This window comes from Eretmochelys imbricata, chromosome 5, assembly GCF_965152235.1.
Source record: "Eretmochelys imbricata isolate rEreImb1 chromosome 5, rEreImb1.hap1, whole genome shotgun sequence".
In the NCBI taxonomy this organism is placed as follows: Eukaryota; Metazoa; Chordata; order Testudines; family Cheloniidae; genus Eretmochelys; species Eretmochelys imbricata.
The window spans coordinates 51,270,808-51,292,557 of record NC_135576.1 but is presented as its reverse complement, the minus strand read 5'-3'; the positions used below and the strand labels follow the sequence as shown (position 1 = coordinate 51,292,557).

At 37.6% G+C, this 21,750-nt stretch overlaps 1 protein-coding gene across 3 annotated transcripts in view; it reads right to left on the bottom strand.

Moving 5' to 3' along the window:
• Nucleotides 1-21,750, bottom strand: part of MSH3 (mutS homolog 3) — a 184,897-nt gene that overhangs the window by 119,507 nt on the left and 43,640 nt on the right. For 2 of the 3 annotated variants that reach the window (XM_077817126.1, XM_077817127.1), the window contains exons 9-12: nt 20,900-21,012; nt 19,757-19,871; nt 10,468-10,552; nt 9,686-9,795 (exon numbers count right to left, since the gene is read on the bottom strand). In XM_077817126.1, the coding sequence (XP_077673252.1) occupies nt 9,686-9,795; nt 10,468-10,552; nt 19,757-19,871; nt 20,900-21,012 (423 nt within the window). The remainder of the gene's footprint in view (nt 1-9,685; nt 9,796-10,467; nt 10,553-19,756; nt 19,872-20,899; nt 21,013-21,750) is intronic. The other variant, XM_077817128.1, reaches the window with a different exon arrangement.

Genomic DNA, 21,750 nt, shown 5'->3' with positions numbered 1-21,750 from the left:
AGTTGAAGCCCATTGCTTCTTGTCCTATCCTCGGAAGTTAAGAACAATTTTTCTCCCTCCTCCTTGTAACAACCTTTTATGCACTTGCAAACTATCACGTGTGCTCCCTCAGTCTTCTCTTCTTCAGACTAAACAAACCAATTTTTTTCAATCTTTCATGTTTTCTAGACCTTTAATCATTTTTGTTGCTCTTCTCTGAATTTTCTTCAATTTGTCCACATTTCCTGAAATGTGGCACCCAGAACTGAACACAGGCCTTATCAGTGCTGAGTAGAGTGGAAAAATTACTTCTTGTGTCTTACTTACAGCACTCCTGCTAATACATCCCAGAATGATGTTCGGTTTTTTTGTTATTTTTTGCAACAGTGTTGCACTGTTTACTCATATTCAGCTTTAGATCCACTATAACCCCAGATCCCTTTGTGCAGTATGCTTTCCTAGGCAGTCACTTCCCATTTTGTATGTGTGTAATTGACTGTTCCTTCCTAAGTGGAATACTTTGTATTTGTCCTTCTTGAATCATAAAATATAACTCCATAAAGAATTTTCTTCCATCCATGTGTGAAATAAAGGTTGAAAAATTCTACGTTATGAATTATAAAAAGGTACTCGTAAATTGACTGTTCAATAAGAAATTCTTAACATTTTTGCCTCTTTTTAAAGTCATCTAGAAAGAGTAGAATTATCAGATATTAAGCCATGTTGGAAGAATTTTGTTCCAAGAAGAATAGTATAATAGCGTAATAGTCAACATTATTCCTATATACAGTCCTTGGTTCTTAATCTGGTTTTATATTTGTACAACAACTTGCATAAGCTTTCTGTCAGTGGAAAACCTAAATCTAAAATTTGTAGATAGATATTCTACAAAGAAGGTAGTCATTACTTGATGCTGTAAAATTATCCTACATTTTAGAAAATACTTATTTCAATCTTTTATTCAATTGTACATTCCGTCCTTTTCACAGTCTCAAGTAGGTCAGCAATTTGAATTCCAATCTGATTTTTAAACTGTATTTTTCAGAAATTAAAGCTATAACAGAATAATTTAGTGGATTAAATTGGATGAATGACTTATGACAAATCTCTTCATTCAAGTGCAGTACAATATGGCATATGCAATGCTGAAACTGTTCTGTAAACTATATAAACATGAGAAAATCTCTAATCTTTTGATTTTTAGAAAGAGTTCCGTATTTTAAAGGGACTGGTTAAAATCAAATCCTGAAATATATTATTTTATACTACCACAAGGTACACAATTGGTCCAGCAAACTAAACAATAACTAAATAAGCATTCGTGAATTTGGTTAAAAAAAATCCACATTGTACAATACTGAATTTAAAGGCATCACACAGGAATGTGCTACATTGAGTTACTTACTACATGTTTTAAATCATGTCCTATCTACGAGAGATATAGGGCATCTTAATTCTAACTTTTACATGTGTAAAGCAAAATTAAAATATTACATTTTGTATGTGACTTGCAATTTTTGTACGTGGTTGCAATTAATTTTGTTTAAAACATAATGGTTTGACTGAACAATATAACTAATTTATGCAACTTTCATATAAGGTTTTAGTTTATATACATGTAGAAGTTAAATAATTTCAAATAAAGAATTTATCAGAAGACTCTTTTACTTACACTATATTGCCCAGAATAACTTGTGCTCTTTCAGCATAGAAATGATAGCAAACTATGTACAGTGGATATATTAAACTAGGATCTGCCATATCACAGCCAATTCGAAAAAAAGTTAAATCAACCAATCAGTACAATTCAATGTATAAGAAGTTCAGTACACATTAACCTATAAAACATCACATGCTGCTTTCTGCAGATTATATCAGATAGGTAAAAGATTAGCAATTTTAACAAAAATTCAAACAAAAACAAAAAATCAAATATTCCGTTTAGGTGAAGAAAATATCTAAATTTAAAATTCACATAACTGAACAGTTAGACATGAACAGCAAAACAGAAGAAAATATTACTGTGTGCACATTATGATGTACAGCATTAAGATTCTCAGGACTGAGGATCTGCAGTTAGGCCTGGGACCAGCTAACTAACTGCAACTGAAACCCCTAACTGACCAGATCGCTTGATTGGCAGAGTGGCACTGCCAGGACTGCTTTTAAGCCCAGCAATAGCAGTTGGCCAGCAGGTACTTGGCCACAGCTTTTCTCTCTCCTATGTCTGCCTCGTCCCCAGTTGTGCCCCTGCTCTGCCTCTGCCCTGTCCAAGCCCCTCCTCCTGGTTCTGACTCCAGCTATCACTGCCTTTGCTTTGACCACTAGGCATGGTCCTCATTGTTTCGAACGTTAGGCCTGGCCGCCCATATCCCAGTCCATGACAAAGATGGCCTAAATGTTTCCAGTTTTTACATAAGTAACAGGTCGTACCTTCCCTCTTCCTGGTGAAATAATCAGAAAAATCTAATATCCCTTTTCCTTAAAATGGGGTATTGGGAGAGGTGCAATTCAAGTTTTGATCTTGATCTGTAATTGGTAAAAGTCCTCAAGCAAAAAGAGAGAAGTCAGAACCTGGTAATTCTAATTCCCTTTTGGGTAGGGCTAGAAAAGAATGGAGTCTTTAAGGCCTTTTTTTAATACATCATAAAGGAGCACCAAATAGGACAAAAACAATATATTTTTTAATTTGACTGTGCTCAGACTTCGTTTGATTGTAGGAGAATGTGTTTCCTCACTTTGAATCTCTAGTCTTACACACACACACACGCACACACAGAGACTTTCCATATCGTAATTTGTTAGTGGCTTTACTTTATAATTTCTTTGACTAATTAATTCACACCTTTTTTCAGCTTACCCTCTTTCTGGCTTTTTATTGACGTTTCTTCAAAACATAGCTTACTGAATAAGACCGCATCATAGTTTGTGGGGTTAAAAATAGTGGGATGCTACTCTGTTTCAGAAGGAAATAAGGAACAAAATGTTTCCCAGAAACACACATTGTCTTAGTGGAAGAAAACTAGTTCAATTGTCCTGTGGTTCATTCTGTTTGCGCTTTGTGCAAAATTAGTTTGCTTTAATCTTTTCTTATTCTTGTGTGAAGTTTCATTTCTCTTTCACAAAAAAAGTTTTCTGTTCATTTAAGACATAATTTGAAGTCAAACATCTAAAGCACTTTTCGGTGTTATGTGCATATCAAATAATGATAGATTTATAATACAATGACGAATCACACTGTAGCTACACAGCAACTCCAGTGTAATTACAATGTGGTTATGATTTTTGATACCTGTAATTATCACTAATTCAAACAACTAGGTATTTAGCTATGTGAGTGAATTACTATTACCATTTCTCTGGTTTCGTACTTAATACAAGTGTCTTTAGAACCCAGGTACATAAATTACATAGCATTTATGCTGTAATTACTTTAAGTTATTAGTGAACATTTAGCTAATATGCATTAGTAACAATGTCACGTATCAAGAAGTATAACAAAGGGGGGGTCATACCTTAACTACTATGTAACTTCAGTGAAATTACAGTGTAATCTAATACTAAATTAATCTATTCCTTTGTCTTTCTGTGTAGAAAGAACAGGTGAACAGAACCAGAATCTAATATATCTCTCAATTTTACAATTACACTTTTAAAAAACACACTTTTACCCTAAATAACTAAAACTTGCTGCCATATGAAAACAGTATTCTTGAATGGATCTAAAATTATTACCAGTAATATGCAAGTTTTATGAATTTCCATCACCACATCTGTTAAAAGAATGTGCAAAACATGCAAATGATTAGAACATTTGGTTATATTCAAAAACAAATAAAATGTATTTCTGCCACTTGTGCCAAACAAGGGAATTGTTAGCTACGTTAGCTTACATGAATGAATGAATGAATGATTACTGCATTTACGTAAAGCTAGAAACAGCGTACAATGGTAACAAAAACACAGCTAGCAAACTGAATAAATTCATGTTAGCATGATGCAACTATTTTCTTTACTAACAGACTTGAAGATCTCAGAAATATGTTATAACCTTCACTTATGTACTTAATAGTGATAGTGATGCTACAGAATCTTTTGATTAGGAGGAAAATTTAGCCCATTAAATCCTATGGCAGGATTGATAGTATTATTCCTAAAGTATTCCCGTAAGATGAGACTCTAGTATTTAAATGGGTATCTAGTGAGCTTTGAACAAAGTCCATCAAATAACTTGTTCTTCTGCCTAGCTATCTTACTATGGAGTCATGGGAGCAATGATGCAGTTAAGCTTGAAAAAAATATTTTCATTCTAACTCTAAATTTGGACTCCCACTTTGCCCTCTTCCTATCTACTCACTCAACACGTTTAGTCTGAAATGTCTCAGTTTTAGCATCTTAGGCCACACTATAATTTTTGGGTGAGAAGAATTTTAATTTGGTTAATCTGTTTTTGAGTTAGGGAACTTTGAAAACTACAAGGTTTTTCTTCTAGGGAAAACTGTTCTTACCATTTCTACAGTATCTCTCTTCAAACAAAAGCAATCTTGCTTTTCCAACTTAAAATGTGTTCTATGCATCAGTGTTTGACAAAGACTTGTGTGTATTGCTAATTTTGCTATCCTTCAGAAGTCAGGGCATTCGTGTTATCAGGACACTAGTAATTTCTCCCTCCAGTCTGGTCAGTAGTACCAACAGTATTCAGGTATAGATCTCATTAATTCCAAAATATCCAAGCAGTATTTTCAATTGAGACTGTAATGACAAAACCCTTGTGAATGCCACATTTGTGAAATTCAGACATCACAATAACTTATACTTTAACAATTTTCATCCACCTATGCCAACATACCCTATGAAACTTGTAAACCTTACAACTAACCACAGTGAAAAAATAGAGGGATCACTAAAGATAAAGAAAAAATATAGTGGCTTGGGCCACTATGAAAACTCCCTGTGTGCTTGGTTCCTGTCCTAGCTCACAGTCCACTTCTGCTTCCAGTTTGAGGACTTGATTCTGATATTAATTCTGACTACGTTAAAGACTGCATCTCTGTCTATTTGCAAATCACAAAACCCAGAGAAAGCACATTACAGCCAAAAAAACAGCGCATTCTCAATCAGATCCAGCTGTGGAACAAACTTATTAGACTAATCCAGAGAGTCGGGACATCCTGGGGTCATGCTACCTGTCATAAATATAAAGGGAAGGGTAAACCCCTTTGAAATCCCTCCTGGCCAGGGGAAAGCTCCTCTCACCTCTAAAGGGTTAAGAAGCTAAAGGTAACCTCGCTGGCACCTGACCAAAATGACCAATGAGGAGACAAGATACTTTCAAAAGCTGGGAGGAGGGAGAGAAACAAAGGGTCTGTGTGTCTGTCTATATGCTGGTTTCTGCCGGGGATAGACCAGGAATGGAGTCTTAGAACTTTTAGTAAGTAATCTAGCTAGGTATGTGTTAGATTATGATTTCTTTAAATGGCTGAGAAAAGAATTGTGCTGAATAGAATGACTATTTCTGTCTGTGTATCTTTTTTGTAACTTAAGGTTTTGCCTAGAGGGGTTCTCTATGTTTTTGAATCTAATTACCCTGTAAGATATCTACCATCCTGATTTTACAGGGGGGATTTCTTTACTTCTATTTACTTCTATTTTTATTAAAAGTCTTCTTGTAAGAAAACTGAATGCTTTTTCATTGTTCTCAGATCCAAGGGTTTGGGTCTGTGGTCACCTATGCAAATTGGTGAGGCTTTTTATCCAACATTTCCCAGGAAAGGGGGGGGGGGGGTGCAAGTGTTGGGAGGATTGTTCATTGTTCTTAAGATCCAAGGGTCTGGGTCTGTAGTCACCTAGGCAAATTGGTGAGGCTTTTTACCAAACCTGGTCCAGGAAGTGGGGTGCAAGGTTTTGGGAAGTATTTTGGGGGGAAAGACGCGTCCAAACAGCTCTTCCCCAGTAACCAGTATTAGTTTGGTGGTGGTAGCGGCCAATCCAAGGACGACGGGTGGAATATTTTGTACCTTGGGGAAGTTTTGACCTAAGCTGGTAAAGATAAGCTTAGGAGGTTTTTCATGCAGGTCCCCACATCTGTACCCTAGAGTTCAGAGTGGGGGAGGAACCTTGACACTACCATAACCAGAATGTGATTTACAACAAACACCAGCACTTCCTCAGGAAACCCCTACCCAAGCTTCCTATAACTTAGGCAGAGAGAAGAGCCAAGGACTCCACAAACTTACTAGGGACCCACCTATGCCAATCTATTAACCTGGTAGGCACTCAGGTGCTATGGTAATGGGTACTAATACAAAACCTTTAGATAAATAATAAGAATATATTTTAGTTACGTTTCCAACATCAATCATGCCTATAATTTGCCACTCTTCATCTATATACCATACCAGATCTATTCATTAATCCATCATCCTCTTCCACTTTTGCCTAAGAATTCTGTTTCTATAACTTGCTAACCAGTACTCCAATTTATGGTATGGGCCTGAAACAAGCATCTTTCAACTCACCCTCTATTTACATACCAAAGATATTATCTTTCTCCTTACCATATTCCTGGACCACTTTAATATGTGAATACTCTTGAAATCTAGAACCCCTTCAATTCTTCCAGAATCAGATCAAACAACCACTAGAATGTAATGCTACCCACACTTATGGGCCAGAGATTCCACATTACCCCATAAAATAGTCATATTGAACTAAAAATCACTTGGTAAGATATATTTACTACGGGTTACAGTGGACGAGAAGGAGGATGTGGGTCAGCAGCGCGCCCTTGTTGCCAAGAAGGCCAATGGCATTTTGGGATGTATATGTAGGGGCATTGCCAGCAGATCGAGGGACGTGATCGTTCCCCTCTATTCAACATTGGTGAGGCCTCATCTGGAGTACTGTGTCCAGTTTTGGGCCCCACACTACAAGAAGGATGTGGATAAATTGGAAAGAGTCCAGCGGAGGACAACAAAAATGATTAGGGAACTGGAACACATGACTTATGAGGAGAGGCTGAGGGAACTGGGATTGTTTAGTCTGCAGAAGAGAAGAATGAGGGGGGATTTGATAGCTGTTTTCAACTACCTGAAAGGAGGTTCCAAAGAGGATGGATCTAGACTATTCTCAGTAGTGGCAGACGACAGAACAAGGAGCAATGGTCTCAAGTTGCAGTGGGGGAGGTTTAGGTTGGATATTAGGAAAAACTTTTTCACTAGGAGGGTGGTGAAACACTGGAATGTGTTACCTAGGGAGGTGGTGGAATCTCCTTCCTTAGATATTTTTAAGGTCAGGCTTGACAAAGCCCTGGCTGGGATGATTTAGTTGGGATTGGTCCTGCTTTGAGCGGGGGGTTAGACTGGAAGACCTCCTGAGGTCCCTTCCAACCCTGATATTCTATGATTTATCTTAATTTCCAGTTGAAGCACCTATTCACAGCTCTAAGTGCTTTTATACAGTTAAATTATATAACCACTATAATAATATATTCACCATACACAATATAATAGATCTCTGCACAAAATACGCCAACCACATTTCTAGGCCTAAAATGATCTTACATTTGACTTCTCACTAGAGCTGTTGGGAGGATGACAATTCCATTTTGTGGAAATTTTTGAGTTTTTGAAGTTTGTTTTTGTTCCACTGGATTACAACATATATTCCAAACAAGAGAGTTCCAGTTATATTTTCTCTGCATGCACCTGAGTGCACGTCAATGTAAATAATAGTGCAGAATGGAATGGAATTAAGAAATACAGTCAGAAATGGAGAAACAAAAGAAAATAAAATTACTTTTGTGGCTTCACTTGAAAAGAGAAATGTGATCTATTGGTTTGACCACAGGACTTCCTTCCACACTGAGAGACATGGGCTTGGGAGGGAAAGGCTCTCAATGCCAGTTCTTTTCCTGTGTCAAATCAAAGAGCACCAGGGAGGAGTGCGGAGACTAGGACTGCAGTCTACTATAACAGGTTTTGCTCGGTTGCAGGAGAGAACTCGGGTTGCTTCAGGCTGTGAAGTTGGTCTTTAAACTTCCAAGCAGCTGCACACCCCTGCTTCTCCTGTTTGTGCCACCACTGTCAAACCATTGTGAAGAAGAACAGACACTTCTGTTCCTTTCTTTTCCCTCTTCAATTTGTAGGGCTGCAGCAGTTATGGAGCCAGTGCCTTTGCTCTGGCACCCTCTGCTGACAACCACCCAAGCAATTTCCAACAGGATGTAGGGCTCCTGGAGTGCCACAAAATAAATTAAGTAAATATTTTAAAACGATTTTAACAAAATATAGTATGACGGATATATCATATTAATATGGTCATATGCCATGATTCATTTTTACACCAAGTAAGGTCCAGAAGTTCCATCCACCTTTTCTAATAAGGAAAGGTCAGGCATATAATATATAACTTATTAAAATCAGATGCTACACTGGAGCTCTGGAGACTACCAAATGTTATATTTACTTTAAAAAAAAAGTGTTCAGTGTGACCTTTGGAATTATAGGCCTTACTTTAGTATCAGAAAAAATGGATGAACTAAAAAAAAAAAAATAAGTTATACAATACCTATAAGGAATATGATATGATACAGACTAACCAGCATTGCTTCTGTAAAGGAAATCAGAAACTCACCAGCATATTATGTTTTCTGAGTATGCCAATAAAATAGTGGAGAGCTGAATGATGTAAATTTTTAAAAACCCTTGACAAAAATCACATACTACAGACTAACAAGGAAACTAAGCAGTCGTGGGTTAAGAGGTGAAATATTACAGTAACTCCTCGCTTAACGTTGTAGTTATGTTCCTGAAAAACGTGACTAAGGGAAACGATGCTAAGAGAATCCAATTTCCCAATAAGAATTAACGTAAATGTGACGTTATATCGATGGTAGGACCTCAGCTGGAATACCAGGTTCAATTCCAAACATCCTAGTCTCAACAGATATAAAAGAAATGCGGAAGTTCAAAGACAGGCAATGAAAATAGATGAAGGCATGGGAAGACTTCATTACTACCATTTAATCTATGAAGGGAAATTAGAAAGATCAAGACAGTTCAGTTTATAGAGAAGAGGAACAACAGGGAACACGCTAAAGGCATTACAAAAAACGTATTTTCAGAGACATTACATCAGGTGTTTCTATTTACTCGGTCATATACTACAAGAACAAGGAAACATTAAATTAAATTAAAGGCAACAAATTTAAAAAACTGATAAAAGGAAATACTTTTCTATACAACACACGATTGAGAGACAACAAAAATATCCACAGTTATATTAAATAGAATAAAATAAATTAGGAATATGAAACTTCACATTTCAAGGCATAGGTCAAGCACTGAGTGGCAGGCTTAGGAAGAAAATTTCCCTATAAGCAGCTTATTCTTTGAAGTGTCTGGTATTGGCCACTGTCAGAGAAAAAGATGTTGGTCTAGATGGACCACTGATCTGATTCTGTATGACAATTTCTAAATTCCTATGAGGCCACTGTTATTAGAACCTTCTTATGTGTGCTGTGGAAAGATAGAAATTGACAGATTTACAATGTTCACAGTTTAACATAACGATCACACTTTTACCCCTTAATTACCTATCCTAAGTTTGCTATGAACCTCAGATCTTATGAAAAAATAAAGCTGTGCTTAGCAAGCATTATGATTCATAAAGCACAGACTAATTCTAAGATAAAGAATTACTTTACCTGGATTTCATAAGAGGTTGTGTCACCCATTTCTTCAGTTTCCGACGTCCAAAGGAAGTTTTGGTATGATCCAAGACCCACAATAGGCTGCCTTTTGTTTTCATATCCGTCTATGGTAAAAGTAGCAAGACTGGTTTTTATTAATTGAATAATTGCACATATACCTTAAATAATTACACCAATCCAAGTATTAAATAAAAAGCATTTTGCTTAATTTTATAATACTAGAATTGAACAAGAGCCTCTATTTTCACTTGTATGCAAAAGTGTTATATAAAATATTTTCAACAGTGAGTCAGAAGATACTTAAGATTATTTTTTCGCCCGTTAGCAAGCATGCTTTCTCACAAGACAGCCTCACAAAATGATAGGGGTGAATTCTACAATGATGTTTGTAAGCATGAGCCAGTGATATGGAGGCAGTGCAAAAAAAAAAATACCACACTAAAATGACTTGAATGAAGTTGCTCGAGAGCTTCCAGACTCAAGGGGAGATTTTCAACGGCACCTGTGGCAGTGGGGTCCTTAACTCCCATTGAAAATCAATGGAAGTTGAGGCCTAACTGCCATTTGTGGCTCTGAAAATTCTCTCCCTTTACAATTTGTTCCCATTTAAAAACATTTAAAGTTTCTGGGTGAGATTTTCAAATGGGCATAATGGATTTAGATGCATAACTTCCATTAATTTCATTGGGATTAGTGCATTTAAATTCTGTAGATTAGTGCATTTAAATGCTTTGAAAATGTCAGCCTTTATCAATAAATTATTACATTTTCCTCACCTGATTCTGTAAGATTTCCAGATTTTTCAGTGTTGTCCCATTAATTGTCATGTATTCAGCTTCACTTGATAACTGTTTAAAATTACTGGGGAAGAAACAGACATCACATTGCAAGTGCAGAAAGAGACATCAGTGAAACACAAACATCTTAAATTAAAGATCAGCTGTGTGGTGCAAAATCAAGTAAAAATGGAAAGCAAATCAAAAACTATACTAATAAAATAACTGCATGTAAATAATATTTTTCAACTAAGGATCTCAATCACGTGACTGATCGGAAAAATAAGGCATAGAGCATCTGAGCAACTTATTCAAGGTCGCACAATGATCTAAGGACAGCTCAAAATAAAACCCAGTTCTCAGATTCCTAGTCCAGCACACAAGCCACCCCTCCCATCTGTAGGCCAGCAGGAAAATGAATGAAATTTTTTCTTTCACTAGTGTCCAGGGAAGTTTCTCTGATGTTTCAACAGAAGAACAGATTTCAGTTTATTTCCCACTAACTAAACAGCATGTGCAATACAGATAACACAGATATTCTGAGTTCTAAGAATAGATTTGATTATAGTCTACCATGACAATTATTTAGCGGAAAACAAGCATCAGGGTATGTTTAACGATTCCATCCTTAAACTTTTAGTATGATGTTACCATGACCAAAATGATATTGCCTTGACTTCTTGACACACTACTCAGCAGAACAGACTAACAGGTTTCTAATGTTTATACAGAAATTAAAAGCAATGCACAGAATGAAGCCCAGCTTAAAAGGGAATAAAGTAAGATATGAAAGTAATTCCTTATACTCAGACACAGGTGTGTGGTGGTCGGGACAGAAAAGGGAGTGCAAAATATTCACTAACATGTTTTGACAAATGAAGTCAAGATTGTCTAGCTTAGTAATACTGTTGACTGCTCCTTATACAAAATCTAGGACACTTGTTAGTCCTCTTAGTTTGGAGAGGATGACTTTTCAGGTAGGATTTACAAAATCAATCTCCCGCTCCCATTAGACTGTAAGCTCTGTGGGGCAGGAATTGTGTTTTCTAACTTTATAAAATGCATACCTTTGTGTTAATACCACTGAATAAAATAATTATTACTAATAATCATTCTGGATTACTATGCCTTTTCATTGGTAAAGTCAGGTTAAGTCAATTACCAAAACAATCTTATATGCAAAACTGCATCTTCCAAAATATACAATATTATGAGCAGCAAAACAATCAAAATCATAGAACCACAGAATATCAGGGTTGGAAGGGACCTCAGGAGGTCATCTAATCCAACCCCCTGCTCACAACAGGATCAACCCCAACTAAATCTTAAATGCTATTCTTTTATTATGTTCAACCACAAGCTGTTGGTGTTAGCAAAGCATTAAGGAGGGGTTCTCTTCATTGGGTTCTGAATATCTTTATCCAAACCTGAATCCTACTAAACTTTTCAAAAATATCACACCACATCTCCTTAAGATCCAGAATAACCCACAAACGGAATTTTATTTCCATTTGATGTGTTCAAATTTCTCATATAATGCTGCTCAACTGTGTCGCCACTCAAGCACATCTGTTCAGGGACTATGTCTCTTTACCTGTTCCTTAAAGCATAAAGGATGCATTTGGATATTACATAAATGTATAAATAAATAGTTGTAATATTTATTGTTGTAATATTGAGAGCGCAGGCTTTTGCATAAGCCTGGGTAGCAGTACCACAGGATCTTGACATGGTGAGGCATGAGCAGGAGGCATTGGTACCTTCCATGGGCCTTCTACTGCTGATGATACTGGTATGGAGAGACTAAGCAGGTCCCTTGTGGCTGCACAGCATAGCAAATTAAGGGGATATTGCTGTTCAACGGTCCAGATTATACCCCGGAAAATGTCACACAGGGGTTCACTGAATGTTGCCTGCAAGACAAGGTTAAAACTCGCAGAGTCTCAAGGAGTTTGCTGGTGAGGTAGATAGACTGGTGTGGCAGGAAGGAAGCTCTCTCTTCCTGAGGCAGAAAGATAACAGTGGCTTACAGTTCTGCGCTCCCTGAGAGAGCGTCACATAAGCCCCATGCCATGCTTACTTCTCAGAAACATCATATTATAGGTATGATAAGGACATGTACCTTGAGTAATGTGGGACCCAAATTCCAGGGGCAGTTTTGCGTTTAATCTTAATCACAACCTGACTCTTGTGCTCACCAGTGAAGAGTGGCACAAGGCTAACAACCCTGATGTGAATGGGGAATAGGTACAGAAGTCCAGAGATTTCCAGAATATAAGGGTAAGTCCGACAGCCAGGCCCTGAAGCTTTGAGAATCAGGGTTGTGTAGAACTGAAGGGAACAGGATAACCACTTTCTGACTTATCCTGAATTAGTACACAATTCTCAAAGTGACAGATGAAGGATGATACCTCAGTTCATCCAATTGCCTTTACTGCTAGAAGACAGTAACTATAGTTAAATCAGGAAAGCTAAGAGGGAAGTCTCCTCAGTACAGCCAGAACATGGGGAAGTGGGGGAAATGAAGCTCAGAGATAGGAGCAGATCGCACTAGGGCAGATGTTGTAATGGCACCCTAGGAATAAAAGACAACTGAAGGAGAACATTCCACCATCAGTCTTGGCTATTGACTGGTTCTCTCCTTTAGGGATTCTACCTACTTGTGTGCGCTACCTACATGGTATCTGACCCATCCCCATTACTAAGTAATATGGTAATATCCAAACAGGCTAAACGATTACACTGCACAGACAACTTCTCCCATATAAGGGCAAGTACCTTCTGTACCTCATCTTCACTCCACTCATCTCTTATTCTCTTTCATTTACTTTCTTCATTTTTCTATTTGCCAGACACACCACTTCAGAGAGGCAGTTTGGATAGAACAGATGCACAAAGATTCTAGGCTGAGAATGAAAAGAAAAATGGAGGAGGGAGGACAAACTCAGTCCTAAAAAGGGCTAAAAAAAGCGACTACTTTGTGTACTACTTTCTGGAAGCTAGAGTCATTCAGCATGTAAGTGTAATGCTGTCTACAAAATGGTAAAGAGGAAAGATAAGAGGAAAGGAAGCACAATGCAGATCTTGCTGACTGACTAAATGAAATTTACCCTCTGAACAGAAGGTGTGCAGCATGAGGTGCATGCCCCATGTAAACCCTATCCTAAGAGCTTAAGTGGTACTTTAAGTCATGCATAGGCTTTGTACTGGCCCTCTGCACAAGGGGGTGAATTTCACTGTATGTGGATAAAATTCTTGTTTAGTTATTCTGAAGTTTTCCACCTTAAAACGCTTCTTTTTGGTTTATGAAAGCAAACTGTTTAGAGATAGTATCCACAATGCATACACATGAATTATTTCTGACTGCAGATCCTGAAAGATGCATCATTTACTGGCCACTGGTCCCCACTATACTCTCTAAATTTCTCAAACAGGACATTTTTCTGGAAGTTGATTAATTCCTTTCAAATAACACTTCCTCAAGCTCTCATTCCCAAGTGCCCCTCCTCTATTTGCGCTACATTGATGACATCATCATCATATGGACCCACAGGTATGGACCCAAATTAACACCATTAATTTGGGCTTGAATAGGGACTGGGAGTGGCTGGGAAGGAGGCCCTTGAAGAATTCCACCTGGATTTCAACAATTTCCACACCACCACCAAACTCAGCCTGGACCAGTCCACACAAGAGATCCACTTCCTGGACACTACAGTGCAAATAAGTGATGGTCACATAAACACCACCCTATACCAGAAACCCACTGACCACTATACTTACCTCTAGCTTCCATCCATACATCACACGATCCATTGTCTACAGCCAAGCCCTAAGATACAACCGCATTTGCTCCAATCCCTCAGACAGAGACGAACACCTACAAGTTCTTTATCAAGCATTCTTAAAACTACAATACCCACCTGGGGAAGTGAGGAAAGACTGAGAGTGAGACGGCTACCCAGAACAGGCCCAACAAGGAAAACAACAGAACATCACTGGCCATCACGTACAGCCCCCAGCTAAAACCTCTCCAGCACATTAACGATCCACAACCTATCCTGGAAAATGATCCCTCACTGTCACAGACCTTGGGAGGCAGACCAGTCCTCACTTACAGACAGCCCAACCTGAAGCAAATACTCACCAACTACACACCACAGAAACACTAACCCAGGAACCAATCCCTATAGCAAATCTCGTTGTTCACTCTGTCCCCATATCTACTCTAACAAAACCATCAGAGGACCCAACCACATCAGCCACAACATCAGAGGCTCATTCACCTGCACGTCTACTAATGTTATATATGCTATCATGTGCCAGCAATGCCCCTCTACCATGTACACTGGCCAAACCGGACAGTCCCTACATAAAAGAATAAATGGACACAAATCGGACATCAGGAATGGTAACATACAAAAAGCCAGGAGGAGAACACGTCAACCTTCCTGGACATTCTAACACAGATTTAAAAGTAGCTATACTTGAACAAAAAAACTTCAGAGACAGACTTCAAAGAGAAACAGCAGAACTAAAATTCATTTGCAAATTTAACACCATTAATTTGAGCTTGAATAGGGACTGGGAGTGGCTGGCTCATTACAAAAGCAGCTTTGCCTCTCCTGGAATTGAGATCACCTCATCTATTATTGGGAGTTGACTACATCCACCCTGATCGAATTGGCCCTGTCACTGGTTCTCCATTTGTGAGGTAACTCCCTTCTCTTCATGTGTCATTATATAATGCCTGCAGCTGTAATTTTCACTCCATGCATCTGAAGAAGTGGTGTTTTACCCACGAAAGCTTATACCCAAATAAATCTGTTAGTCTTTAAGGTGCCACCAGACTCCTTGTTGTTTTTTCAAATAACTGACACCAAACTCTAGGAAATGGTGCTCTAAGAACTAACCAATACAAAGATTACAACCAGCATACTCTTTGACTGTTGAAAGTACTAAAGATTAAATGGGGAGATTTTCAAATGTGCAGGTGGGAATTAGGCACCCAACTCCCACTGATTTTCAGTTAAAATTCTGTGCCTAACTGTCCTTTGTGCCTCAGAAAACCTCCTGCTAGAAGTTATTCATCTTTTTGATAGAAAGAACACAGAAATAAAGGGTCATCTAGTTTTACAATATTATAATTAGAATATGCCTCTGTAATAGAGGTGTTTCCTTATTCATGGCTGTATTTAAAAATCTCTCCTGAAGAGTAATAAAAAATCTGGAGTACTTCATGCAAGAGAATCACCTCATTACTTATGTGGGAAAAAGCTATCTTGACAACTAGTTCCATGATTCTCTAAGCAGTCAGAACTGATGTTTAGCAGTTTGCAGGCACTCTTCATAACTCAAAGGAATGTCTTCTTTGTCTAAGCCTGCTTCCATTAGATCTATAAACTTCTTAGACTGAAAGACTTAGACAGCACACATCATGCTCACTGACTCATCAGTACATGCTCATTTGACCTGAATTCTTTCAGCAATTTTAAGTTGTCTGGCAGTGTGGCAGAAGCATTTATTTTATCTGCTTCACGTAGAATTGCAGAAAGTAACTTAATCTGAAATGCGCTGCATAAAATGCATTCCCTTTCCAGAAATTAATTTTATGGATTATTTTACTGACATCTTTAATGTTTATTTAATATGACTGAAGTTGTAGTTGGCCCAATATTTCTATATGTAACATGTTACTAACAATGAGCAGAGCCCCAGGACACAAGTAGCTACTAGAAGGGAGTCCCCATATCAGATAGTCAAGGGAGTACAGGTTTCAGAGTAGCGGCCATGTTAGTCTGTATCCGCAAAAAGGAGTACTTGTTGCACCTTAGAGACTAACAAATTTATTTGAGCATCAGCTTTTGTGAGCTACAGCTCCCTTCATCAGATGCATACAAATGGAGTACAGGTTACTGGCATCACTTCTTTCAACAAAGTACAACAGAAGACAAGTTTCTCAGTACAATATCACCAATTACCTCAACACTATACGTTTTCTTTGTAGTGTAATTCTGAGGATATCAGGAAATCTTTAAACTTTCCATTCAGTTGCTTTCTTTGCTCTTACATTCAGGTCAGGCCTGTTATGTCAAGTGTCACCTATTACATTAATCCTTTTCCTTCCCATTCTGTAATTATACTTAATTTGGAACTTGCAGCTAGTGCAGAATGTGGCAGCCCACTTCTTAAGTAAGGTATAACACAGACAGTACATTGCACCTGTACTACTGAATGATTTCCAGGTGAAATTTAAGGTGTTTGAAGTCCTAATAGGCTTGGGTCCACACTATCTGAGAGAACATGTGTCTTTTTGTGTGTTACTGCAGCAGTGGAAATCATCCAAGGCACCTGAGCCAACACTGTCCATGGCAATACAACACTTTCAAGAATGACAGGTCCTTGACTTTAGAACTCACTCTGCTCCTTTGTTTATGAGAGCTTAAATTTGGTGATCTACTGCATACAAGATGGACCTACCTGTTCACCAGGCTTTTTTCGGGTAAGTCTGATTTGTGGGATGGACTGGAGTGCTGTGACGGAGATGCGGCTTGAGGGATTGGGCATGTCGGTATGGGAGATTATATTTAGAGTTGGGGAGATATCAAAAGACTTCTTTTCTTATCAGATCTACAAGGTTTGCTGAGGATTCTGGTGTTAACATTTTGTATATTTTTTGGATGGAGGAAAAAGGGGGGGTTTGTAGAAGAAAACCAAATCCAAAAAAAAGCAAAAAGCCCAAATATGTTATTCCACACCAGGTATATTTTATAAGCAAAAGCAGTTTAGAATCAACACAATATTAGAAAAATGTCAGATTGACAAGACCAAATATCATCTCTTCTAAAATTTATATTTTAAAAATTCTCTGTTATGCATAAAAATTCAAAGTTTTCCAAAACTGCAATAGCGAAAAGAACATTTGTCAGCTGCGAGATCTACCAACTAAACCTAAGCATTTTGTGTGTTTTGGTTTATTGTCATGCTCACTATTGCTGTCTACCTGCCCACATCATTTTTACAAGACAGTGAGGTAGTGAAACTAGAGTTTTGTAAGAGAACAAAGCTGGCAGAGGGAATGAATAGTCTATTAGGAAAGTGGAACCTCAAAGTCAGCTGCATGCTTCCAAACCGAAAACAAAGCTGGTAGGTTTAATTTCAAACCTATCAGCTTTGGCAATAGCATTTTAAGAATGGGAGAGAATATTTTGCACAGGACACCAGAATGTCAGTAGAACATTTCAAAATTAAAAATATCATCTTTTATAAAACGTACTCTCAATCCCAATAATTTTTTTTCTGCCCCTAAATTTTATGCCAAACAGGACAATATTCTTTCTGCACCTTCTTTTATGCCTGTACACCATGTGATGAAGAAAGGTTTGACTGGTTACATCTTTCTAAACCCATCCTCCTTTGAACACATTTGAGTAATCCAGTTAGATATTTTCAAATAATGTCACACACAGATCTCTAACATAATCCATACGCAGGACTTTTTAAAGTGAAAACAAGTGGATTTCAGTAGCCATATATCTTTTGAGGAATTTTGCAAGACGCATTTAATCATAGGTGCTGACTCTGTGGGTGCTCCAGGACTGGAGCAACCACGGAGAAAGATTAGCAGGTGCTGCTCAAGAGCACCCACTGGCAGCCAAGCTCCCCCCACCCTCCAGCACCTCTCACCTGCCAGCAGCCCCACTGACCAACTCCTCCCCCTCCCTCCCAGCAGTTCCCCTCTGCTGTGAACAGCTGTTTCGTGGCATGTAGGAAGCTCCAAGAGGGAGGGGAAGGAGCGGGGATGGGGCGTACTCAGGGGAGGAGGCAGGGAAAAGGCGGGATGGGGACAGAGCAGAGGCAGGAAGAGATGGGGTGGGGACTTGAGCACCCCCCCAATTAGAGGGGAAGTCGGTGCCTATGCATTTATTGTTTTGCCCATAACTTATTACATGGTAGTTTACCCACCAATAGGGTACCACCCACTAAACTCCCTGGATTTGTCAATGTGTTTTACATGTGGATTTTTAAATAGGTGACCAGATTCACAGACTCAAAAAGCTCAAACATTTGGATACATTAAACACAAATGTGCTTCAAAAACTGAAGAGAAAGTGCGTGAAATATTTTTGCAGGAAAATAAAATATTAGTGAGGCTTATTTGTCATGTAAAAATCTTTTAAAAGCAGCAGCAAATTTTTGTCCACAAAACAAAACAGATGTAAAGTTGAGATAAGACGTCCGGGCTTTATTAACAAACTTTTTCATTTCCCCTAACAGTATCAGTTTCTTCAGCTTGTTTGTTTTTCATTACATTTGGCTGTAGTACAAGCCCATTTAAATATTGTTAGTACTGACTACAAGCGTATGCTTTCCTATTTCTAATGGTTTTTACTGAATATCACTTGAAGTTTTGTTAGTTTTAATTAGGAGCTCAACTGTAGATCAGCATGTTTACAAAGACCAGGTTTATCCCAGAAGCAGGTGCATTAATTTTGTAGAAGGGAAGTTGCCGGCTAGAATTTACAAAATTGCAGATGATTAAGTCCCTACTTCATTCGCAATATTGCGGAAATTGTAGATTCTGCAATATTAGGCTTCAACCAGAATTCTGATTTTAATTCGCTTACTTTGCACACTTCACAATTTTGCATACATTTTGAGTATGCAATTAGTACTGCACTAACATTCAATGCCTGTAAAATGTAAAAGGCTAAAGTGACTGGACTTGATTTCTACAGTAATTGTGTTGAGACTTTTAGTCTTTGAATTTTATATTGTACTTTTTTTAACTAACGTCATATAGTTGCAGCAAAATGTCTGTATCAAAAAAAATTAGCAAGCATAATACTTGAGTGGTTTCAGAGTAGCAACCGTGTTAGTCTGTATTCACAAAAAGAAAAGGAGGACTTGTGGCACCTTAGAGACTAATCAATTTATTTGAGCATAAGCTTTCGTGAGCTACAGCTCACTTCATCACTGCATCCGATGAAGTGAGCTGTAGCTCATGAAAGCTTATGCTCAAATAAATTTCTTAGTCTCTAAGGTGCCACTAGTCCTTTTCTTTTTGAGAATACTTCAGTGTTTTTCTTAAACAAATAGGTCTGCTCTGGCTTTTCCAAATTACCGCTATTAATAAAGGTCCATTATTACTTTTCTGCAATTTTCCATGTCTTGTCTGCAACTCAGCCACAATTATTTAAAGATCATCCCGCAATTCAAGTAGGGCCTTACAGACAGCACATTTTTATCATTATTTTGATTTTCTGAGATTTATATAAAAATAACTTACCTAGGGTTGCAAAGTATCTTTTCCAAATTAAATTCTTTGAGGTACATAATTACTGCTGCCAAAGAGCAAATCACAGGCTTATCCAAGTTTAGGATTATAGAGAGTTGTTGAGAACCTGCGAAAATATTATTTCCTTTGTTAAATGATTGCCACTAAAACTTGAGACACGATTATCTATTTTTCAATTCAGTCACGTAGAAATAGAAGATTTTACTGCGAAAGTATTAAAAATATTGTTTATAAAACAACAAAAACTAACTTTTAAAATAACATTTACAAACTGGGACAGAGCAGTTTAGGAATTTCTTGTGTTGTTCCAATGCAAATGGAGAAATAAAATACTGGACTTTGCGCTCCGTTCCCCGCACTCTCCCCTAGAAATTGCTGATCATCAGCCCAGATGATTTATAAATTTACAGAATAAGGCCTCGATCCTGCAATCTGACACATGAAGGTGGTACTGGCTCTGCACAGGTGCACATGGTTGCCCATGCAGATCAGGACCTATTTTGTAAAGTTGCTTTTTGAAGGTGGAATTTTGCTTTTACCTAATACTCTCTACTATAACCTCCAACCAATACCAAAAGTATCAAATTTTGCAATATAATAAGGACTTTTACCAAACTTTAGTGCAGAGAAACTAAAACAAGCATAAGTGCGCTTTTTAAACTGTTTCTTATTATCAGAGTGTTAATTAAGAAACATTTTCATAGGTTTTTGCCCAAGTTTCTTCACTTTTTACACAATGTACGAATTTAAGTTTTCAAAGTAAGTATCTTCAGATAGGGAAAAACATTAAGAATTTTTTAGTACTGGCCTACTGCTCACTTCTCCAGATCATATAATTCTTGAAATCTGTGAAATTCCACATCTACTCTCATTCTTCTCCAATTGAGTCAAAGATATAGTAGAGGTAACTTCTCAGAAATATCTACAGTACTACATAATCTTTACATTTCTGCCTTTTTCCCGCCACTTTACTTGTTTTGCAACTATGTATCAATTCAAAGGTTAGTTATTATTAAATATTTGTATTAGTCAGACCTAGATGTCCAATCTCCATTGTACTAGCCACCAGTTCTGTGTGTCTATATAACAACTAACCAGCACTACAAGTGTCAAAAGACGTTCTGAATAAAGTACCTGTGGTATTAAGCACTCCTCTTGCATAAAAATCAGTAATCAGCTGGAAAGCATGGCTATATTGAAAATAAATGCTTTCCATCCTTTCTATTCGAATTCTGTCATCTCGTAAACTGGAAAGAAAAAAATAATGCTCATTGGTTTTCAATTCTTAATCTCCTTTTATGAAAAAGACTAAGGAAGGCTCAGACTTCAACTCACTGTTGTTTTCCTCTTCTTTTTATATTGCTAAGAAGCCAGGGGATAGTAAATGAAGACATCAGTTATGGCATCTAATCTAAGAGGGATTCTAAAACAATTTTAACTTTTTTTTTTTTTTAATTAAAAACCTGCCTTCTCTCCATAAAACTCTGTATGACTAAAGTTATACTCCCAAAAGTGATTACCTAAAGGTGGTACCTTCCTACTCACCAGATCAGTTTCCTGAGTGTTTTCAGAACTGTATCTTCTGATTTTAGTGATGAAACCAATTTTTACAACTCAGAATTGTAAAAACTCTTACAGTCAACACAGTTAAGAGGGAGGGAGCTGATATCTTCCTGGCTAAGGGCTTCTGTACACATGAGAATTAATGTGAAATAAGGTAGGGTGTGAATTTCAAGCAGATTACTATTCCTGACTAACTACATTTGTCAACACTCTTATTCCAGAATAAGAATCACTTATTCTGAATTAGCTTAATCCATAAACAAATAAATTTGGAATAAACCACTCTTATTCTGGAATAAGAGCATCCACGCAAATAGGAATAGTTAATCAGGAATGGCTGTTGTGGATTAACTCCTTGTGACACGGTGTACAAATCCCATACCAGGCAAGAAGGGTTAAAGATCAGTTTTAGGTTTAGGCAG